The sequence below is a fragment of the Paramormyrops kingsleyae genome, chromosome 15, assembly GCF_048594095.1.
Source record: "Paramormyrops kingsleyae isolate MSU_618 chromosome 15, PKINGS_0.4, whole genome shotgun sequence".
Taxonomy (NCBI): Eukaryota; Metazoa; Chordata; class Actinopteri; order Osteoglossiformes; family Mormyridae; genus Paramormyrops; species Paramormyrops kingsleyae.
The window spans coordinates 9,978,356-10,001,417 of NC_132811.1; the positions used below are offsets into that span (position 1 = coordinate 9,978,356).

At 40.5% G+C, this 23,062-nt stretch overlaps 2 protein-coding genes across 3 annotated transcripts in view; both read left to right on the forward strand.

The window, feature by feature from the left end:
* The first annotated feature begins 80 nt into the window (after window positions 1-80).
* atpsckmt (fATP synthase c subunit lysine N-methyltransferase) lies at window positions 81-9,170 on the forward strand. 2 transcript variants are annotated; one of them, XM_023822416.2, is made up of 7 exons: window positions 81-1,595; window positions 2,611-2,721; window positions 2,826-4,031; window positions 4,193-4,518; window positions 6,180-6,317; window positions 8,205-8,255; window positions 8,529-9,170. In XM_023822416.2, exons 3-7 carry the CDS (start codon window positions 3,893-3,895, stop codon window positions 8,730-8,732), a joined length of 858 nt encoding a protein of 285 aa, XP_023678184.1. In that variant the 5' UTR covers window positions 81-1,595; window positions 2,611-2,721; window positions 2,826-3,892; the 3' UTR covers window positions 8,733-9,170. The 2 variants fall into 2 exon arrangements, with proteins under 2 accessions (XP_023678184.1, XP_023678185.1); XM_023822417.2 differs by lacking the exon at window positions 81-1,595 and adding an exon at window positions 1,604-1,989.
* A 13,104-nt stretch (window positions 9,171-22,274) lies between these two features.
* The window catches only part of LOC111849517 (sema domain, seven thrombospondin repeats (type 1 and type 1-like), transmembrane domain (TM) and short cytoplasmic domain, (semaphorin) 5A), a 96,349-nt gene continuing 95,561 nt past the window's right edge, over window positions 22,275-23,062 (forward strand). The window contains exon 1 of the mRNA XM_023822435.2: window positions 22,275-22,562. The gene's annotated coding sequence lies outside the window, so the exon portion shown is untranslated. The remainder of the gene's footprint in view (window positions 22,563-23,062) is intronic.

The following is a 23,062-nucleotide window of genomic DNA, read 5'->3' on the forward strand; positions in this document are numbered from 1 at the left end:
ACACTTTTTGAAGTGTTTTCTTCCTGTTACATATAATACAATGCAAAAGATACATATCTTCCGATATGTATCTCTTGTAGTCACAGTGGCTGTTAAGTTGGGGAAGTGGTCAGTGTATGTATACAATTTGAGGCTTGAAAAAAAAGCATCTTTATATTAAAATCTTTACAGAAATAAAACCAGGGTCTGTACCATTCAGCACAAAATTCTAAATGTGCTATGTAAATTTTTAGAGCTTCTATACCCATGCATAGGCTACACCAGTAGTCCGTCCATCCATCCGTCCATCCATCCATCCATCCATCCATTTTCTGTAACCACTTGTCCTATTCAGGATGGCAGGGTGGCTGGAGCCTATCCCGGAGGTTACGGGTGCAAGGCATGGAACAAGCCAGGGTGGGGCGCCAACCTGTCACAGGGTACACCAGTAGTCCCCAACTGTTTGTTGGGGTGGTCTGTGAATCCAAATTAAATACAAAAAAAAAGTGTATATCTGTCCAGAGTCCTCCAGCTGGTAATCCTTGGACTACGCGAAAAAACTCTGGTCAGCTTATGCCGTTTCGCAAGACAAACATCACGTCATCGCTTTGAGACGTTAGCTTAGCTGAATCTGTTCAGCCTCGAGCAAAGGAGACAAATGGCATGATCCAGGTATATAATATTTTAACAGGTCTGGATACTGCTCAACCAAATAGTTGTTTCGATATTAATTCAAATACAGGAAGTCGTGGCCATAGGTGGAAATTAGCGTGAGAACATTTTAAACTGGATTTGCGAAAACACTTCACAAAACTTCCTGTTAGTGTAGCGCAAGCTAAAACCTTGGGTTCCTTTAAATCCGAACTAGTTAAGATTTTAACTTTACGCTATTTGTTGCCTTCTCCCCAATCCAGGGTTACCATATTTGCTGATAATGGCGAAACGAAAAAGATGACGTGTTCAGGGATCCGAATATTAAGTTTTCACGTTCACCAACCAATCAGGTGGCGCCTCTCATAAATATTGCAGAATTTCCAGTAACCACTGACGTATAACAACAGATAGTGGCAGTAATCATGTGACACCCATTCCCCTAAATTTGACATGGTATTAAGCACATATTTGCTCGATTTGAATTTTAAACTCGTATCAACTTGTCCCAAAGTAAGGTCATTTAATGCCATTATATTTAGACGGTGTAATTTGACCAACACTAGTCTAGAATAATGGGCCCTTGAATTATTTCTGGTGTAAAAGTCAGATTTCCACAGTCACTAATATGTATAAATCGAGCTAAAGTGCCGTGCTTGCGACAAAAGAACCAACCCCAGGCTACGATCCTTGATTGCCTATTTGAATCCCTGAAACACAAACAACATTACATATTACAGTGAATCCCCTCATAATCATATATGTGACAAAAAAAAATGTGGTAAAGAAGGAACAACCAACCAAAAGCAGGGCAACGGAGGTGCGTCTTGTGGGTGTCGCAATAGGCCTACATATATACTTAAAAACGAAAGCTGCCAGCAAGACACCCAAACTTAGACGACTCAGATTATCCAGGAGCTCGGAACACGGGGAAGACAAACACTGGACGTTCAGCTACACACACGGTGGGTAATTTATATAAGGCTAAGGGAACACGAGGATCGGACAGGGTTCACACAGGACACGGACAAACCCACGCACACAACAATATAATAACAGCAGGGGCAAGCTGTGACATATGTTAATACTGCCATGCATTTTATTTAGTAAGGATGAAAATTGGGTAAATAGGACAGGGTAAACTGTATATGTTTATGCCTCTGTGATCTATTAACTTAAGCCCAGTTCTTGAGCATCCAGTAATGCTTTTATGTTTTACTATTTAACATTAGGATCGTATTTTACCACATCCACCATATAAAATTTTCATTCTCGGGGTGGGAATCCTCTTGTGTCATACATACGCAACGACCAATAGCTTTCTTTCTTGGTGAATTGCGCTGTGGTTTCGCGTTTTATGTAAGTCGCTTTGTTTTTTGTGCGTTTTATTTAATTTGTTTTAATTGAATGCATGTATTTACTGAGCACTATGTTGGCATGGTTGATTACTTGTAGCACCCTTTTAAAATTACTTATTAAGGCTTGCGGATTTCGTGTTTACATTGTGATTAACCTTGTTTTATTCCCGAAGTCTGATTTTTACGTGTTTTAGAAATGTATCTATCTGTCTTAGCCCGACTCTTGTGTAGAAGTAGGTCTGCAGATGTGTTCCTCTTTTAAAGGTTATCTTTTAATGGCTTGCATTTAAGGTAACATCTTAAGTGTTTTGATGGCCATGGCTATTTTAATTGATCGCACATTTGTTAATTTATGAATTTTTGATATTTTATTGTTGTGATTTTACAGACTACTACATTTTTATTAATAAATATTTTTCTGCTGGAATGACGACAGGAGGAACACCGTCGACATGATCGTGTTCTGACTTGTCCGACAGAAAGAAAGTTTCACTTAATGTTTGGCTCTGCGTGGAAAAAACGACGTATGCAGTGTAGCACAGCGTTTCGCAAGAGCGGCTCTCGTGACTGTCTGGGATTTCCCTGCCAAGACTGACACTACTTACGCTGTACTCATATACAGGAACCTGGAAAAGGAAATAGCAGCGCCATTAAAAACAATCACGACTTGCAGGCAATCGTCGGCCGTGGAGAGATCTGAACGGACAAGAAAACCGTAAGAAAATGGCAAAAAGTAAGTTATGTTGCTCAAAATATATTTTTAAATATCACTTAGTTTTTAAATTGATATGAAATTACATTAACTTAAATATGGCTTACAACACATTTCTTTTACAGAGGAGGTTATCGCGATTGGATTGGAGCTGCGAACTATCGGAGACCTTATCGACTTGAAGTGCAAGATCGCCAATCTTGTTTTAAGAGGAAACTCTGCAAAAGAAGATCACAAAGCGAAACCGAGGATAAACGTAAAAACGAACAATTCTGCAGAGCAATGATCGACATACCTCCTTAAAATGGCATAAGTGCTTTCGTACGATTACTCGACTTTGGTCATAAGAACTAAACATAAAATGTGAACAACGTATACTGTGCTGTCGGACCCAACATGAACTACACTGGATTAATATTAATGCTTACGTTGGAAATTTACGCTTTCAAGGAATGAATCCGTTTCTGTTTCCAAACGTAGCTCCAAGTAGCTACGTCGACGAGTTTTCATCTTTGCTTTTAAAACTGAAACTTTTTTACATTTCTATTCACCCTAATATTGTTGTTGTTGATAGACTGGCACCATGTGCAGAATGTACCCCCGAAACGTAACTGCGACAAATGATTGTTGCTGTTCTAGTATTTTTGATTGGAATATTTTTAAGTATAATTATTAATCTATTATTTTTAAACTTGTTAAAAATATTGTGGTTTACGGTTTTAAAATGTTACACTCCTTGTGGTTATTTATTGCTTTATTTTATTCTGTGTATTTTTATAAAGAAATATGGATTAATCGGAGAGCGTGGGTGGATGATTGCTAGAGTTCTCGCGTGTTTCTGACGTTTGGATGATGAGTTAAGATATTTGCACTGTCGCTGATAATTTGAAAACGCATAAAAGTTTTATTTTTTTAATAACAGGGTATAAGAGACTTTATTTTATAATTTTTAATAGCAATTTTGATTATTTATTGTGTATGCTGAAGAGACAGTTACGTAATGGCCTTGTGATTATTTCTTATTGCTTTATTATTCTATGATAGGTGTGTTCATACATCGGCCTATATAGCCTACTATTCGAATATAATGGTCTATATTCAAAATTTTGAATTTTTTATTTATTATTATCGCACTTATTTAAAATAAAAATAAGTAATACTGTGAGTACTGATTCCTGTTTTTGTCGATCAAATGATACAACCTTGCACAGCTAGTATAGGCTATTGTCTAGACAACAATTCGGCGGACCTATTATACAGTTACATCGCTTTCAGTACGGACGAATTTTGCCGATGGACTCAAGAGCTACATGTGGTATCCAGGATTCCAGGTAGTTCGATATCTAAGAATTTTTTGTTATTGGGAATAGGAGTATTTTCAATTTCGCCCCGTTTTTTCTCAATCCTCAAAACTTCACAATTGTATAGGATTGAATCACAGATGACTTGTTATATGTGCAACTGTTGTGGCGATTCCTTTTTTGGGAAACAGTATTACTGAAAACCGGCGGTGAATGTCAACGAGCTCCCAGCTTAACGGCTATGCCACAGCTCAGTCGAGGCGCAAGTTCTGTCAAGGAGGACACACCGCCGATCGACGGCAGTAGGAGACACCGTTGGGGCTTGGTTGTAACGGGCTTCGTCGGAGGAACACTCATTGCGCTGTACGCCATCGCAACGCCGTTTGTAACGCCCGCATTCCGGAAAGTGTGCCTTCCCTTCGTGCCAGCCACGCCGGCCCAGGTCAATAACGTCCTGAAGCTCCTCCGATACCGGACCGGTACGCTGGTGGACATAGGAAGTGGAGACGGCAGAATTGTAAGTGGTTGGATGATTTATTACTGCCACCTAGTGCTTGAACCGCGGATTGAATGACGTTGCCGTGACTTCGCAAGCACCAAAACGATGATCTCATTATTTATGTCCGTAAGAAAGAACAGAAACTAACCCCAATTAGAGGTCTATCGACACTCCCGCTTATATTGACTATATACACTCACCTAAAGGATTATTAGGAACACCATACTAATACAGTGTTTGACCCCCTTTCGCCTTCAGAACTGCCTTAATTCTACGTGGCATTGATTCAACAAGGTGCTGAAAGCATTCTTTAGAAATGTTGGCCCATATTGATAGGATAGCATCTTGCAGTTGATGGAGATTTGTGGGATGCACATCCAGGGCACGAAGCTCCCGTTCCACCACATCCCAAAGATGCTCTATTGGGTTGAGATCTGGTGACTGTGGGGGCCATTGTAGTACAGTGAACTCATTGTCATGTTCAAGAAACCAATTTGAAATGATTCGAGCTTTGTGACATGGTGCATTATCCTGCTGGAAGTAGCCATCAGAGGATGGGTACATGGTGGTCATAAAGGGATGGACATGGTCAGAAACAATGCTCAGGTAGGCCGTGGCATTTAAACTATGCCCAATTGGCACTAAGGGGCCTAAAGTGTGCCAAGAAAACATCCCCCACACCATTACACCACCACCACCAGCCTGCACAGTGGTAACAAGGCATGATGGATCCATGTTCTCATTCTGTTTACGCCAAATTCTGACTCTACCATTTGAATGTCTCAACAGAAATCGAGACTCATCAGACCAGGCAACATTTTTCCAGTCTTCAACTGTCCAATTTTGGTGAGCTCGTGCAAATTGTAGCCTCTTTTTCCTATTTGTAGTGGAGATGAGTGGTACCCGGTGGGGTCTTCTGCTGTTGTAGCCCATCCGCCTCAAGGTTGTGCATGTTGTGGCTTCACAAATGCTTTGCTGCATACCTCGGTTGTAACGAGTGGTTATTTCAGTCAAAGTTGCTCTTCTATCAGCTTGAATCAGTCGGCCCATTCTCCTCTGACCTCTAGCATCAACAAGGCATTTTCACCCACAGGACTGCCGCATACTGGATGTTTTTCCCTTTTCACACCATTCTTTGTAAACCCTAGAAATGGTTGTGCGTGAAAATCCCAGTAACTGAGCAGATTGTGAAATACTCAGACCGGCCCGTCTGGCACCAACAACCATGCCACGCTCAAAATTGCTTAAATCACCTTTCTTTCCAATTATGACATTCAGTTTGGAGTTCAGGAGATTGTCTTGACCAGGACCACACCCCTAAATGCATTGAAGCAACTGCCATGTGATTGGTTGATTAGATAATTGCATTAATGAGAAATTGAACAGGTGTTCCTAATAATCCTTTAGGTGAGTGTATATATGTGTGTGTGTGTGTGTTGCAGAACATTTAGTCGGTACACATAAAGTAGGAATAGAATTAAGACCAGAACCGAATTAGAATTTATATTCAAACACATTTTTGCGATGTATTGAATTCTATCACATTAATTTCAAATGCATTTGGTAATAATTACGCATAGTGATATGTTCATTTTTCCCCTGCAAATGTGTTCTGTTGTGTGGTAAGCCACTGTATGCATGTCAGCCACTAATGTGCACAGTATCACCGTTTCTCATAGGTGATAGCAGCTGCCAAACAAGGCTTTCAGGCAGTTGGCTTCGAGTTAAATCCGTGGCTGGTTTGGTACTCAAGGTACAGAGCATGGAAGGAGGGGGTCCATCACAACGCCACCTTCTACAGATCGGATTTATGGAAGGTACGGCTTTGAATCAACAATTCCGCCAGATTGTCCATTTTATAAGAGGAGATGCCCCACTCTTTAGTACAGTATTAAGATAAAGGTACCTAATGTAAGTGCTTTTTTAATCCCTGATATAGTAGTTTATACTAGTACATTTGTAAAGAGGCAATTAAAATATACCATTAAAATTAATATATAGAGTAATACGATGCATTTCATGTCACCTCCCGATTAATTTTTAAAATATGATCTAGAATTGTTAATGTGTGAGCAGTTATGGGAAGATCCAGACTATGTAGAAGTTATGAGTGTAGCCTTTACAGACCGTGATGTGTGGTCCAAACGGCCGTGAACAATATGGAAAGTGGGGGCACTCAAAGAATGTTCACGATGCATTCCGGGCTGCCATTACTCTCCCGACTTCTGAGTAATTTTGTGTAGATCATACTGTTTCTGTCAGCAGGGGGAGGTATTGCCATATATTTCGTATTTTATTCCCGCGCTGGGGCGTTGTTTTTGAACTTGTTGTTGTAATTGTTCATTAAAATTGATCCATATTTTATTGTCATCAAACCATAACATCAAAAATTCCGACGTGGTGGGGGGGGGGTCAGTGTATGGCTCAGCAGGTTAGACCCCTGTGCCTGTGACCGAAATGTCACAGGTTTGAATCCTGTTCTTCGCAGAATAGTCATATGTCCAGATTCAGTCCCATCTGTGTGTGTGTATCACTTTTCATGTAAAACTATACCAAAGTAGTATTTCATAAGCACACACATATATATATATATATATATATGAGGGCTGTCAAAATTAACGGGTTAACGCAGATTAATCCATCATCATGATTAATCTGATTAAAATTTTTAACGCAATTAACCCATCTGCAGCGCAGAATGACTCAAAATCCCTGAAATGTCTCTGTCAACCCATTTCAGGCAGTTTTGGTGCGTTCAATTTGCCCTCGGAACTCGTATTCCGAGTCTTCTTCCGAGTTTTGAAGCCGGAAGTGACGATATGCGCGCTCCCGTTTCTCGGAGATCCGAGAAATTTCTCGGAGCAGCACAGAGGATCCCAAGTTCAGAATCCGAGATGGCTGCGGCCTTTATCAACAGAAGGGAAAGTTGTAGTTTTATACTGTTTAAGCACTACTTCTCATTTGTGGCTCATTAAATCGGTCGCACACAGTATACCGTCCAACTTGTGGACGTGTTGCTACGGAGTTTTATACGTAAAGAACCACGCGTAATGTGTTAACTGATATTGCTAACAAGGGCAATTAACTGGGCTAGAATTGGATTTCATGATTAGTCTGATTATTTGTTGGATTTACGGTAGTTTGGGCTAATTGTAAGTGAATGAAGATAAAGACCATTTAAACTGAGGTATCTTAAATCTGACAAGTTGTCCGGCTAAGCAAAAAATCTTGCTTTTTGATATGGGTCCATGGTATTGCACTTCTGTGGCAGATGGAATTAATGCATCCGACTCGTGTTCAAGATGTTCAATAAACATGTTAAGTGCATATATATTCCCTTTTTTCTTGAACCTGTTTGCTCATGCAAAATGAAATGCGATTAATATAGATTAAAAATGAATGATATATAATCGTGATTAATCAAAATTAATCTACAGGAACCCTGTGATTAATCTGATTAAAAAATTTAATTGTTTGACAGCACTAATATGTATGTGTGTATATATATATATATATATATATATATATGTGTGTGTGTGTATATATATGTGTATATATATGTGTATATTTGTGTATATATATATATATATATATGTGTATATATGTGTGTATATATATATATACACACACACACACACATATATTCCTCATTCCTCATTTCTAAGTCAGTTGTAATTGCATAAATGTCTTTTTTTTCTATTCAGGTAAATTTTTCTCAGTACTCCAATATTGTGATATTTGGCGTCCCACAGATGGTAAGTTTAATTCAAAATGATTATGTATGGTGTGTGTGTGTGTGTGTGTATGTATGTATATATAGACACAAGACTACACATGTGCAGAGAAAAGTAAGTGAATAATATCCGTTAACATTTTTTTCTTGCTACAATAAATGAATAAAGTTGAAGTAGTGATTTACAGTCTTGAGTTTTCATGCAGCCAGTTCATGTTATGCCACAGATCTCCAGTGGGCTCCAGTGAGAAGGCTTCCACTCGAAGTAACAGGTTCCTATATTTGACCTCAACAGATGGTGCCGTTGGAGAACAAGCTGCAGTTGGACCTGTCGGGTGCCGCCAGGGTGGTGGCCTGTCGCTTCCCCTTCCCTACGTGGGAGCCCGATGCCGTAACCGGGGAGGGGGTAGACGCCGCGTGGGCATACGACTCCAAGTCCTTCAGAGAGCCACGGGCAGAAATGGGAGTTGCCAAGGACTGCGGGGACCTAAAAACCTAATTGTGCTTCCCTGGCAAGCAGCTAAAACCTGGCTCATCCATTGAAAGTTACCTTGACTTGTATGAGAATAATCCTTGATAAAACATTAAGAGCGAGCATCAGATCACTCCCTGTAGGGCTTATCTAACAGCCGACACAAATTCTGCCCTGGGGAGCGTGTTGACAGTGTCAGTTAATGCTCCCTGGCACTGCTCCCCCCGGATCAGTTTGAGCGCCAGTCAGTCGTGTCCCTCATCCAAACTGACCAAAATACCCCCGCTTCAAACACTTGACACATCGCATTTCTGAAGCCTGGAAAGAAGCTCTTTGGTTCATTGGGCCAAAGATCCATGATGCCATCCAGGAGTAGCCGTTGATCACCTTCTGTGACACCAAGTCCGTTTCATTTTTGAAGAGCTGCACAGAAGGAGAAAAGTAATAAAATGACATCGCTTGTGATATTTGTGACTGTCTATTCTGTGCTCCATGGGCCATGCTGATAACCATCATCAAACAGAAAACACTCCTCATTTCCAGGCATTAAAATGCATGAAATATTTTAATTGCAATTTTTTGATGAAAGATGCTAGATGAATGTTCATAATACTATCTTTAATTTATTCTGAGATTGAGCTAAGATGCATACAAACCTTAGCGCAAGCTCAGCAAGCAGCTTTTGTTTGTATTGCACTGTTAATGACATGGTTTGTACAGTATATAGTACAGGCAGTCCTCACTTAATGACCTACCTGTATAACGACCGCCTGGACTTACAACCAGCTCTCCCAGCACTCGGTATTTTACGCTGTAAGAGAAATTTGGCCGTGGAAACGGCAGCGCTGCGTCTCAGCGTCAAGCATCTCATCTCACATCACTCAGTCTCAGTCTTGATGCCACAGTCGCTCAGTATTCACTACAATAGTGTTCGCAATCTCCAAGGCTACTTATTTCGTATATAAATTTGTGTTATTGGGGATTCAGCCCGCATAATCGGAGTGTCAGCGGAGAGGCATCAAGCGCGGACGTAGAAGCAGCCGGAACTTCTGTTGACCAATTTGATTAAAGCATCAAGATATGCAAATTAAGACAAAGTTATCAAGTTGGAGTTCCCTTTAGACCTTTTCTTTATTCAGAATAAATAAAAATTATTACCTTTATATACAGTATGCAAACTTAAGTAATGTATATTACATTTGATTCCCTCTGTTCTGTTTATTACAGTATACAGTACGTACATTAGTTTATAAACATTTATAAATATACTAAAAATGTTATTAATGATGCAAAGGTAACATTAAAACAACATCTAAAGATGGTTGACACAAACCCACTACCAGTACAGTGACCTTGAAATATCTGTAAGGGGCAGCTCCTCTGGTATCACCGGGTCCATGTCTATGTAGCGATGCTACTCGTAACAGTCATTTTAAAACATACTCAAACAAAAGCAAACAAAGATAGCAGATATTACCTGAAGATAGAACCTCAGGAATGCGCTGGCTCACCATTCTCAGCCATCTGTCCTCACAATTCAGCTCTTAGTGCTTTACATCTTTTGCAAGGCATGATGGGACAGCTTGCTTGTCATACTACAGGGGTCCCCAATTATTTTTCTCTCCGGACCAAACTCTATTAAGGACACAAAGCAAAGATCCACTGCCACCGATATTCCGCTGATTAAAAAAATTCATCGGGGGGGGGGGCATTTGATTGTCTTTCCTGTTGGTTAAATCTGCCTTAGGTAAAACACAATGACGCATGTGACGTGGTTTGGGAACACTGCCACATACCATGATGATATGAGGCTTTTACGCTGGTCTCCCGATTTCACAGCGAGTCTCCTGCTATAGCCTATAGGCGATTCACATTGATTCTCAGGTGCTGGATTATGGCGAGGGCGTGGCCTGTTTTATTAGGAGGGTTCAAATCCATATCAATAGACTCGATGGAAGGCTAGGCCAGAAGATTGGGAGGTGTTAAGGTGCCTTGCTAATTCCATTGAGTGTGACATATCTCGTACATCCTTTGAAGTTTCAGAGACTGCCTTCCTTGAAGCAACTGCTTATCTCAGCCATGAGTGTGCAGTTATCAAGTGTTCATTAGGGTGAGGATTAAAGGATTTAAAAAAACAGTCCTATCTGAATTTGTCTCTAAAGAACCTGTGTCACACAAGAGAAATGTCGGGGATATAAATATTGCCATCCGCCATGGACATATTCTCTAGAGTCCATCTAAGTTAATTGCTTTGAAGCATTAATGATTGAATCTTTTGTGTTCTATCTATATAAAGAATAATTCACTCGGCACACTGAACATTTCATATAATATGTGCTTTTAAAATGTGCAAATGCAATGCATCAGTTCCATTTTGGATAAAAAGTAAGTTAGATTCCGAAAGCTTCATATTTTTTTCAGTCAGATGCTGTCAGATGACTGGAACGTGCTAAACCAAATGGACGTACAACTACTATGTTTTGTATTGATGCCCAATGCAATAAATGGATATTGACTGATCAATTCAGAGCCTTTAGTGTGCATTTCAGTGTTCATGTCAGTGCATTTTCCTGGCCCTGATCAGCGGTGTGGTTGACAAAACACATTATTTGCACGTAGCTATTTTCCCGAAATCCTTGAAATAAAACGGTAAACAGGCCTATGGGTCTAGCAGTCACGTGACACAGGGATGTCTTGATGGACGCCATTTTTATTCAGCTTGAAGGTGAAGAATTGGAAGGCAAGCTTTCCTGATCGAAGACCTTGACCAAATCGGTCAGGAAAATTGTTATTGTCAGTTTGGGTGCCTGTTAGGTTTCAACATTGGTAGGGACCAAATTTGCCCTGAAGCCCCCACCTCCATAAACACACACGTGATTATCAAGCCTTTTTCCGAAATACGCACTGATTATAATAATAATGATAATTATTAATTGCTAGCAGACATCTGCATGCACATGCTTCCCTGTAGATTACATTTGAGCCCTGTTTAAGTTTTGTGGAGCTGCACGGAAGGCTAACTTTCTTGGTACGTGAGGTTTGTCGTTATCACCACGGTTACAGCTGGAGATGATACTAGCGATGGACGTGTGGTCTGGGATTACCTTGCGTTTCCCAGGCAGGTACCACAGGTCAGCTCAGAAGTCCCTGGCAGAGAGTGACTTTCTTCATGGAGAATACCCTGTTATCCAACATGTTTTCTGGACATCGAAGAGAGTAGGAAATGAGTTGAGCTCAAAACTAGCTTTGGAGAGACTTACAAACCTGACATGGAATTATAACATAATGGTTAGGCCTATATTCCTTAATTAAAGGGTATAACTCCCCGATAATGTATTCTCTACAACATGTAGCATTGCAGATGCATTTTAAAGAAAGGAGTAACTTAGTAATTAGGCAACAAATTGTATGATATAGAAGCAATTTTAATCACACTGGAAGCTGTTATCTTGAACTAATTTTGGTAGGCCTACAAATCAGGGCGAAATTCAAAGGATCTGTCATTTCATGTTGAGAAAGAGGAATATTCTGCATTTTTGTCCAGCTAAATTTGCTTGATCTTAGAAATCTGCATCAACACACAGTTGTGAAGCATCCATTTTGTATGTATGCTTGTGGTGTAGATTTTGAGCCAAAGTTATTACTGCTGAGCCTGTGTTGCTGGACAGCAGTGCAGTAGGTTATTAGTGCCGTTAAGAAAACCATTTGTGTTAATGAGAAGGAGATTAATTAGGGCTGATTGTGTATGCATGGGGTGCACTGTGGCCCTTGCACTCACTACAGCTGAGATGAGGGATAGAAGTTTCCCGGCACCGTCAGCTTTCTGGGACGACACACCTTAACCTTAAATCCATCGTGCTTCCATATCCCATAATTTGTAAGGACTCAGCATCGAAGGGCAGATTTTGCATTACCGTGGTAAAACTTAAAGTGGCCATCTCACATTAAAGGGACTGACGCGTAATGTCGGAAAAAATCATAGATCAACTAAAACAGAAATGTATTTAATGTTAACCACATTACGTTACTTAAGCATAAATTTGATTGTTTTGGGTGATGGGATGGGGTCATTAAGTTAGTATTTTGGTGAATTGGTTTAATTGAAGTCATGACTGGGTATAAAAAGCGGAGCTATTTCAATGCACTGGCAAAACAAACATTGGCAGATGTTATTGCTGGAACCAAACGAATAACCACGTGAGACGTGTCGTGAGCGGTTATAGTAGGAAACAATGTGTATTATAGTGGGTGGATGAGGGACAGGCTGATACAATTTGGGATCGTGCTCTCTTTGCACTACCAGCTAGAGAGGTCATATATACTTATCACGGTCTTTAATACTATGATTGAAGTGTCTACACAAGGTTATGGTTGGGGTTATTGGTTTTTAACTGTTTTGAGTGTGACGACTGTTATTGTCAGCTTTAGAAATAATGGCTCCATTGTCTAGTGGGAAATATGCCGTATGTCAGACATATTCTAATACTGTTCACAAGTCAAGTGGATTTTTAAGTATTTCCAGACTAGGAAGCACACAGTAAAAGCCGACTATTTAAAGGGCAGCGCAATCTGGAGTTTTTTCTTTGTCTATTAGGCCTAGACTAGTGGTCAAAACTGTGGAAACAGTTCCAGTGTTCAGAAAGAACTTTTATTCCTGTTACTCCAGTTACTTATTTAATCCTCCAGTGTGTCACATTTGATTGTTTATAAGCATTATCGCCAATATATGTGTACATATTTTTAAAACGTAATGCCAAAAATGCTAAGTGTTCCCACAATTTTGGCCACTAGTGTATTTATCGAGTAGGGACTCAATTCTTGCCACTCAAGACTTGAGCTTTTGTTGTTTTTGTTGTGTTCTAGTTTGTAAAAGCCAAAAACGATGCGATATTCCCATTCCACATACTGATATTTCCCTGGGAAATTAAACACTTGCTTTGGCACACATGTAAACCACTGTTAGCGACCGGAAAAATGCTCACCGAGTTACTGTCAGTTGTTTCAGACAGCAGCAAAAAGCTAATCTATCACTCTGAGTCAGTAGCTTTAATCCTATTGATCAGGTGTTGATTAACTTTTGCAACGGCAGGTATGAAATTCTCTTTATTAATACCTAGAGACCCAGTGGGAGTTACTCTGCATTGATATATGAAGTGCTCAAGGCCTCGATTCTGGTTTATTAATAGTATGTGAATTTACATTTTAATTGAATGATATAGACTTGTGTCTCCACTCTAGGTGCTCCACTTTTGGCCAGGCTCTCCTTTGAGAATAAAGGAGGTGTTCCAGATTCCAGTAACATGTCTCCCCAAGATGACAAGCAGTCAACTTCATTCGTGGTAACAGGGCACGAATATACTCCTGCTGTCAGACTTTTCTTCGAGGAATCTCAAGGGCATTTGAGAGGGAAAATGTCTGCACAGGCCATTGCCTATGATATCAATCACAGCTGCGGGCTTGTACCGTAATCAGATTTTTTTTTTTTTTTAATATATCACACTTCCTCGGTTTCATTTAGTACTGATATTGTAATGTGACGTCTTCTCTGAACATGTCTATAAGGTATCATGAATACATGCTCATTCTTTGCCTGTATTTGTGGCTACGAAGGGTGAAGCAGCTGTCATCATCATCATCTGCTTGTCATGAATCAGAGAATGTGGGGATTGTCTCCCTTTCGCTTGTGTCTCATTGCCGAACGGGAGCGTCTTTACCTTATGGACGCCCACATGCAGTACCTACCGCTTCCGTACCACCAGCTGAAGAAAGTCAACAACCCCTTGACAGGTTAATCATATTATTTTCCTAAACAGACACACTGATGCAAACCAAACTACATAATGTAACTATTTAAACTCACTCCTATAGCCAGGTGCTAATGTCATGGGTATTTCTGTACTCCTATAGGTAGATGTTAATATTACGGATATTTCTGTACCTTGGTTACTTCTTGTTCCTGGAACATTATAGTGACTCAGATCTCTCTGCCTGAAATATACTGAACCCCAAAAAACCGATGAGACTGAAATTTAGCACTATTTCCAGTAAATCCTTATTCAGTTCATATATATATATATATATATATTCATATAAATGAATACACTTGAGAAAGAATGTTTAGTTGAATCACTTTTGGCTTTTTGACTTTAGTTGCAGGATTCGGATGTGAATAAATGATTTTCTCTTCTTTGTAAACGCTGGTGAGAGGATGCCCTAAGGTCTGCCCCCCGGTCCAGAAGCAGCTTCCATCCCTGCTGCCGCATTAGCACTCGGTAGCTGCGAGGCCCGGGGATTTCGGACGCCGGCGTGGGTGACACCACTGGCTTATCATTCGGCAGCGGTAGCCGCTGTCAGTCGGCTGGGTTGGGGTGAGTGGGGGGGGGGGCAGTAACCCAGCGGCTCACACGCAGTGGTGGGAGGGCGGGCGGCCCAGTCTTCATCTTCATCGCTCCCGAGACGGCTGACTACCATGCCCGGAGAAACTTGCCGTCTCTGGGAGAACATGCAGGAGGAAGAGCTGAAAAAAGCCTAGACTTTTTGTCCATCTTACCTGCTTTAAACCGAAATAAAATCAGTTTCAAATTACACTAAATATATGCAGCACACTATGAAATAAGCCAAAATATAAAAGTGCTGCATGCATATTTGCGTTTGGCAGATTGCAATGCCATGACTACACAATTGTTAAAATATTTAACCACCAAAATTCAGGAAATTACATTTGATCAGCAATAAGTCATTGACTTTTTTTATTAACCATTGGTTATGTTTCATTTTTTATTTTATGCATTGGCATTTTACAGACTGGCTGGTGGTCAGTTTTTAGGACCTTTGATAGGACTGAATTTATAAGAGGCATAAGAGAACAAGAGAACCTCGAAGAGAGACTTCGTACATGTATTAAAAGTGTTTACAATCCCCTCAAGGTAAGGTTTATATTGTAATATTGTCCTGAGCTTGTGTTGTTTAAAAACATCAACATTTGATTGTCATGTGCTGTGTTGCTAAAGGTTGACTGACTTCAAACATAAATATGAATCACATCAAACATTCCATAAACATGTGGAAATTCTTATTGTGTCCGCTGAATGCTTCATCATAAGGCCCTTATTCGCCATGATTTTATTGAGCCGGATCGCAGCATGCGTGATGAATCGACAGCACTGCCTAGGGTGCGGTTGACGTCAGCGCCGGACTGAAACTCCTTAATCGCATACATGTCATTTGATTAAAAAGAGAGGCTGCCCTCTTTACTAAACGGCACTGTCGGCCTCTGAAATTCATACATGATCATAAACCTAAACGGGTGTTTGCCTGTCACGCGGCAGACATCTTATTGACAATTATGTCGCCGAAATTGCCTTTCACCCTTAAGCAGCAATCTAGATTATATCAAGTAAGGCAACCATGTTTTTAGTGACAATTAGTTCAATGTACATCACTCTCCTTTACTGGCATAACATACCAGCTTTATCTACATGCATACAGAGGCTACACTGAATAAATCACAACAGTCAATAACACAACAAAGCCGCAGTCAATCTCAGGGTGTATTGTACACTGATTCTGGTTTTTTCATCTCATATGTCCCAATTTTGCAAGAACAGCGACCAGTCACCATCTTTGCTTCTTCAATCCTCCCGTTTAAGTCACAAGACTTAGACTAGGGGGCATTTATTTTATGAGTATTTAGTGCTTATTAAAGCTTACAAACCCCTCCCACGCACAAATAATGAAAGTTCACCAAACCAATTTTGTTCTTTGTTCCCTATCAGTGTCCCCCCTCCCTTTAAATTCCAGTGATTCTTATCTGGCATTTTGATGACCGAGCGTAAATTGTCCAGTTCTGTCTGCTGCTGAGTGCTGAATGCCTGTTGGTTTATCTCACTGTTGGGTGCAGAAGGACCATGAACAATGTTGCTTTTCCTTTGGGAAATCAGTCACGTTTAAAACACGGGCACCAAAAAGTACACGCAGTTCCTTCCCAGTCCCACAGTTATCTTAGTCACACAGTTTACGACTCCTCCATAATCCGTCATTCTGCAAAAAATAAGCACCAGGTATAATCGGAATAGGTATTAATTGCAATCACGTCAGTTTGGCCTTTATGTGCCTGTTTATATTCTTATTGAATATGAGGTCAAGGTGGGTCTGGACTGTCGCAAGCGCTGCTGTGCTTATTCCAGGTTGTTTATGTCTCCAGAGCACCACGGTGACAAACCACAGTCCCTGGCTCCTTTGTCAGGCAAATTTGCTTGACCCATGCGGTGTCCTGAGAGTAATTAGAATTAATTAACTTGTCTGGGGCGCCGCTGAAACCAATTACCTAAGTATACACTAGCTTGTCAACAAAATGCTTCTCGTGTGAAAAATGCAGACGACTTGTTATAATGCAGACTGGCTGACCTCTGCTGCCAGCTCTGAAAGATGATGGATGTTTCCTCTTAAAGCAGCAGTTCACTTTTAATGAGCGTGTTCCCCATGCTGCCCCCTCTGGAAGTCCAGTGGAGGTTGTTTTTATTTATTATTTATTAAACAAACATTAACACGTATAAATGATCATTAAAATCTATCAATAGCTACAAAGGTTTTCATAGTACCAGGACCTTTATAGTGAAGTGTTCACTATAAATAGTTTTTATTACTTGATAGTGAAGTGTTCGAAATTATGGGATATAAAAATCCCAAAATATTATATTGTTTTAAGAGTGCCTTTTAGTAGGGCGTATAAACCGATATGGTGTGTATCTCTGTGGGGGTGAACTCTTTGCCCATGATCTGAAGGTCATAGGTTCAATTCCCATAATCGGCAGAGAGGTTTTATAGTTGGGCCGCTGAGCAAGGCCTTTAACCCCCAAATGCTCCAGGGACTGACTGGCCCTGCTTTTTCAACAGCTCATTGTTTTGGATAACCAGGGCACAGAGGAGAGCTGGGAGGATTGTTGCTGGTTCCACTCCCCCTGGCAGTCACCTCTTCATCAAACTGCCATCATAGAGGAGGTTCAAGTGCATCATGATCCACACCTCGCACCCTTTCCGCAGCTTCTCCCCTGTAGCCGTCCAGCTCTTAAATAAACCCGCCTAATACTTCAGTAATTCAACAGCCAGGGACAATTACGCTCTTCCCCTTGTCTGACATCTTCCCTTCATACTATACGTGCAATATCCTTTTAACTTACACTACAATGGTTCATTCATGCACTATTTCTAATGTATAATTTTAATGTCTTAAGACGTTTTGCGCTGTATCTTCTATATAATCAGGTCAGGTCAGGTTGGGGAGCAGGCACTGGGCCAACACATTGCTGCACCCACCCTAACCCTAAACACCTTGGGATCCCAGGCCCTTGTGACCCCCCCAGGCCAACATGTGGTCCAGTCCCACCCTCTAGAAATAACCAAGTATCTGCCATAGGATTCTGATATTTTAGCCTAATTCTCAAGAGATGACTAAAAATGTACCATCAATCAAAGGATCACAGAGCAATGAAAATCATACTTTTTTTATAACTCTCAAAGGATGAAGGAACAATGAAAAAATGTGCTGTTACTCACTGTGCAGTTTTTTTTCCGGATAGCAGTAAACCGTGAATGACTGAAACCATGGTTACCGAAACCACGAATACGGGGCGATTTTCACAACGCTAATCCACAGAATTAATTTTCACATTTATACAGGTAGATTTTCGCTGACGGATATCAGGTAACATCCATCCTCAGGTATTTAACAGCCGGTCGCCTCCTCTAGGTTAAATCATCAACCTTCGATCGAGCCAGAACAGCACAATCCATTGACGGTAAAATCCTAACATTGTTTTCTCTCTGCATCTTAATATTCCCAGTCATTGTGGAATATAATCTTCTATCAGCCAAACCTGGTAAAAGAACATAAATAAGAAGTACTTACTTCAAGTGGTACATTGGTTTTTAGAACAACCCTCAAGGAAACTGGATTGAATGACAAAATTAACAAAAAATGGCCACAATAGCGCCTTGAATTTTGAATCTATCCAGGGCAAATTAATCTTTTTTATAATTCCGCTACTCAGTACACACAACACAAACAGAGAAAGGCTGCTTATTATCCGGCCAGACTGTCTGAAAGCAGTGGCCCTGATATTCGGACCTGTACTTTAGAGCTTTTCTAAGCTTAAGAGATATGTCTGAGGTTGCTGAGTCAAAAGGTGCTGCAATGCAATCAAGAGTTTACTAATACAATCATAATCCCTGAATCGTGGTCTTCGCTCAGGTGAACCGATATGTGCAGAATCATTGCAGCTTTGAGTCCTGCTGCACACCTGCAAATTGGTGTCATTATTTAGCAAATTAAGGCATGTTCTACTATTGGTGATAACCCAGTGTTTATTTTCCAACTAAGCAACTATCAGAAAATATAAGTTGAAAATGGAAATCGGAAGACTAAAGTCATTTTCTAAACACTTAATTTACTTTCTTTGCTCAAATATAATGCATTATTAAGTTTTGAACAAATTTAATTAGAAAAAAAATAATATTTTACCATCATTCTTTAGAGTTCAGAGGTTTGAGCATGACACGTATTCATTAGTTAAAAGTATTCTATTCTATCTATTTTTAATTAAGCAAACTTTTTAACGGTTGATGAATATGTCCTTATTGCCATCTGTCATTTTAGGAATGGGGAGACAGTGACAGATACTGCAGCCATGCGCCACATGCAAGGTGAATGGGATGGCGTGTGAGTAATTAGTAGGAATAATATTCGCTGTCTTGTATGTCAAACTGGCTGTTTGTTTCTTCCAGGTCAACGAGGAGCAGTTAGGGGTTATTTTGGTGGCTCCATGCCTGAAACCCAAGTGACCCTGCAAAACAATCTGAAGAGGGCAGCAAAGAACAAATTAGGCACCTCCCACCCCCAGGCTCCACAGAAAATCCCACCTCGTTCAGCCAACCTGCGTATCTTGAACAGCCCAACCTCAGGAACTGCTGTCAATCTTGAAGGAGCCATTTATAAAAGCAGTATAGATGCTACAGTTCTCTGGTGCCAACACCCAGTGGTGCATGATGGGTAAGATGGTCAAAGAGGTCAGAGACTTAGAGGCACCGGTCATAGCTTTGCTGGCTTGTGACGCATGGTGGGATAAACTCAACTGAGCGTGTAGAACCAGACTAGGTTTCCACGTGCTGAGATGATGAGGCAAGGTGAAAGAAAACCACAGGCATTGCCACACGCCTGTCTCAAAACTGAACCACACTTTCACAGAACTTTCTAAATTCAGACAATATAACTTATCAAGTGCCAGGTAAACACAGCATTTGAATATTTGTCCTATCGTTGCAAAGATCTGCTTCATTTACTGCTTTTCTTTTTGGAATGGTATTATTTCCCAGTGTATTAGTAATATTGACTGCAGAAATTGCTAAGTGTAAATTTCCAGATGTATATCAGTTGTTGCCTTTGATTAGTGTGACCTTTTTAAAGTTGTGTTACTCTGAATAAAGCTTGTTTTTTTTTTGGTATGACTGCAGTGGTGATGCTGACGGTTCACCATAAACCTGAAAATGAAGTCATTGTCCCTGGAACTGTACCGTAGTATAAAGGAGTGTCTGTGTTTCTTCTCACTGTCTGTGGTTGGTTTCATAAAGCAAGAGTATGCAGTGCTGGAAACTGTATCGCATTTCCAGGTGTTGGTACTAAATTTGGCAGTGAGAGGGTTAAGGCGATAAATGTTACCGCATAAAGTTTAGCTTAGGAGTGTTTGGCTCCTAGGAACATGCGACAGCACCGAATCTGAAACTACGACCCCGTATTATCAACGCTAACCAACGAACGCTGCGGAGCACACTTTGGATGTAATAAGCAAGGTCTCCATGGCCACATGGAGTCGAACATCTGTCACTGAGCAGTAAATTACCTATGACAATGACCTCATCATTACCTGTGTTACATTCCAGCTGGATGGATATCTGTGCTGATGCACTGTTAAAATCCTCCACAGTAGAAGTGCTGCTTTCCTGCCACTTGAATGGGACTCTGCACTCTATATAAGAGCATGTGGCGTTGTGTTTTGAAAATGAAAATCTGAGAAAATGTGATGGCCTGTGGACTCCCATCTGTGCTTTTCAATGCTATATTGCAGTTAATATGTGAAAATGTCACAGCGACCCTGGATGAAATGGATAGGTGGATGTGAATATAAGAATTGCTGTCTCCGTGCACCAAAACCGATCCTTTGGAGAGCCCATCTTTCAGATCACATTATCCTTAGTTAAATATCCCAAGTCTGAGGTAGAGCCGCCGCTAGAGATTTTTGGCCCTGTAACAGCATATCGCATTGGGCCCCAACCCAGACGAAACCACTTGTGTTCCAATTTTTTTAGGGCCCCTGTCACATGGGGGCCCTTGGAATCATCCTACCCCCCTTCACAGTGCCCCTGATCTGAATAAATGTTAAAGATCTTACTAGAAATATCACCATGTCACTGAATTTAACTTAAGTTACGTTATTGACAAACCTGCAAAGACTTAACTGAGGGCCACTAAAACTGATACGGAAATCACGTTGTTCATTATTAAAATATAAATCGCAACTGGAGCAACTCTTCAAACTTGCTTAGCGCATCTCCAACAACACTGGCCGTAAAAGCGCAGGCTATGTGTTGGATTTAAGTTAGCATTATCAGCTTCTTATACTCGAGTCTGATTTTAGACTCAAATTGAAACTTCTATCACGATTCACTAGCAGTATTTTACTTGTACCTAATAGTTACATAAACGCAAATAATTTAGCATAAAAAGTGCTTGTGTCACACTGTGCAATTTAGCGCGCACTCATCTTAACACGATGAGCAATGCGCAACATATCAATCTGAAATTGCGCTACAGACATTTTACCTTTTGTCTGTCTCTGTTTTGCAATACAGCCCTACATCCTTACTTTATGATGCAATTATTTATGCTGTATAAAATCCCAAAGCTGTTGCATATTTCATACGCTAATATTCCATAGTATTTTAGTAGTTTAGTAGTTTTTTAAAAATATATCTAATCTTTGGTATTTGGTAAAAAGCTTTAAAATGCTTACGCTACTTTTTTATGGCGTATTAGTAACTTACTGGTTTAAATATTGGTGTACAATTTCAAATTCACTTGTGTGTAACTTTAAATTTTGAAAAATTTTTTGTATGCTGCTAAATCACTGACATGAACAAAAACATAAACTTTTGGATGCTATTGAATAAAAGTCATATGCAAAATAATGATTAGAATAATAAAAAGTATACACAAGAAATACTTATTTGTCATGTGTTTAATTTACGCCACTTCACTTCAATCCCCTCAACTAACCCCAAATGCCACGTCCGTCATGCTGGAACAGACCATCGGTGGCGCATGCCGTAGGCGAATAAAAGACCTGGTCTGCTACTTCGTGCAACCTCCCATTCCAAGTAAAAACACTGATAAATCTGGTCCTTTCTGCGGTGGTCACTAATACGTAGTCGTGTGGAATTTAATGTTAATTTATAACAGAATTATTCCTGCTTGGCTCGGGTCCGTCACCCCTACTATCTGACCTCATCCGTCGTTTGTAGTAAAGTGGGTGTGTGGTTTCTTATTACGGAGCGCAAAGTGAAGGAGGGATGAAGGGAGGTATAGACGCCGCTCCCGAGTCCAGGGGGAGGCGGTGACTTCCGAAATTTATGGGTGCGATTGTGAGCCAGCGGCGTCGCTGCCTCCGTGCAGAGCACAGCGCACTGAAGCTGGGATTACCGCAACTTTTCTGGCAGCGCATATCCACACCCGTCGCATCTCCTATACCGGCTTACTTGCTGCGTCGTCCCAACTAGATGAACAGGGATAGTTTGAGATTTTGCTTGGTGAGTTACCCCTTATTGTGATGTATTTATTCGACAGCGGACCAGTATGTGCTCGGCTTAATGCGTCACCTTATAATAAATATCCCTGCACTATTTCTTCACTTACGTTAAGTGTAGTAGGTGGCGCCGAAGAGAACAGCATTGTGTCGATTGTCTGCAACTACACAGACTGTGCTTCACAGGTTTATAAAGGCACCGCTAAAATAAAGTAGTTTTTATAGTTTTAAGATTACGCCATTCACGAGAGCTTCTTCAAACAGTTTGCGTTTTCTGATTAAGTTCTTGCCTTCAAATAAATACCTCAGTAAATGAATAGCTTAACAAAGGTATTGGAAACGCTACAGCGTAATTATGCACAAAGACTACTTGTTATATGTACAAATAAGTCAGTTCGTCTTTTTAAAGCAGTACTGGTATATTTGTACTGCACAAGTTTTTTTTTCGTTATCACGAAGCGCTCTGAAATATTCGCCACCTGGTGGCGCTAGTCGACAGCCGAC

Excerpts from the sequence above, each read along its gene's own strand:
- atpsckmt (XM_023822416.2), top strand. The coding sequence starts at position 3,893 with ATGATACAACCTTGCACAGCTAGTATAGGCTATTGTCTAGACAACAAT. Across the intron at positions 4,032-4,192 it reads TGTGGTATCCAGGATTCCAG|TATTACTGAAAACCGGCGGT; the intron begins GTAGTTCGATAT and ends TTTGGGAAACAG. Across the intron at positions 6,318-8,204 it reads ACAGATCGGATTTATGGAAG|GTAAATTTTTCTCAGTACTC; the intron begins GTACGGCTTTGA and ends TTTTCTATTCAG.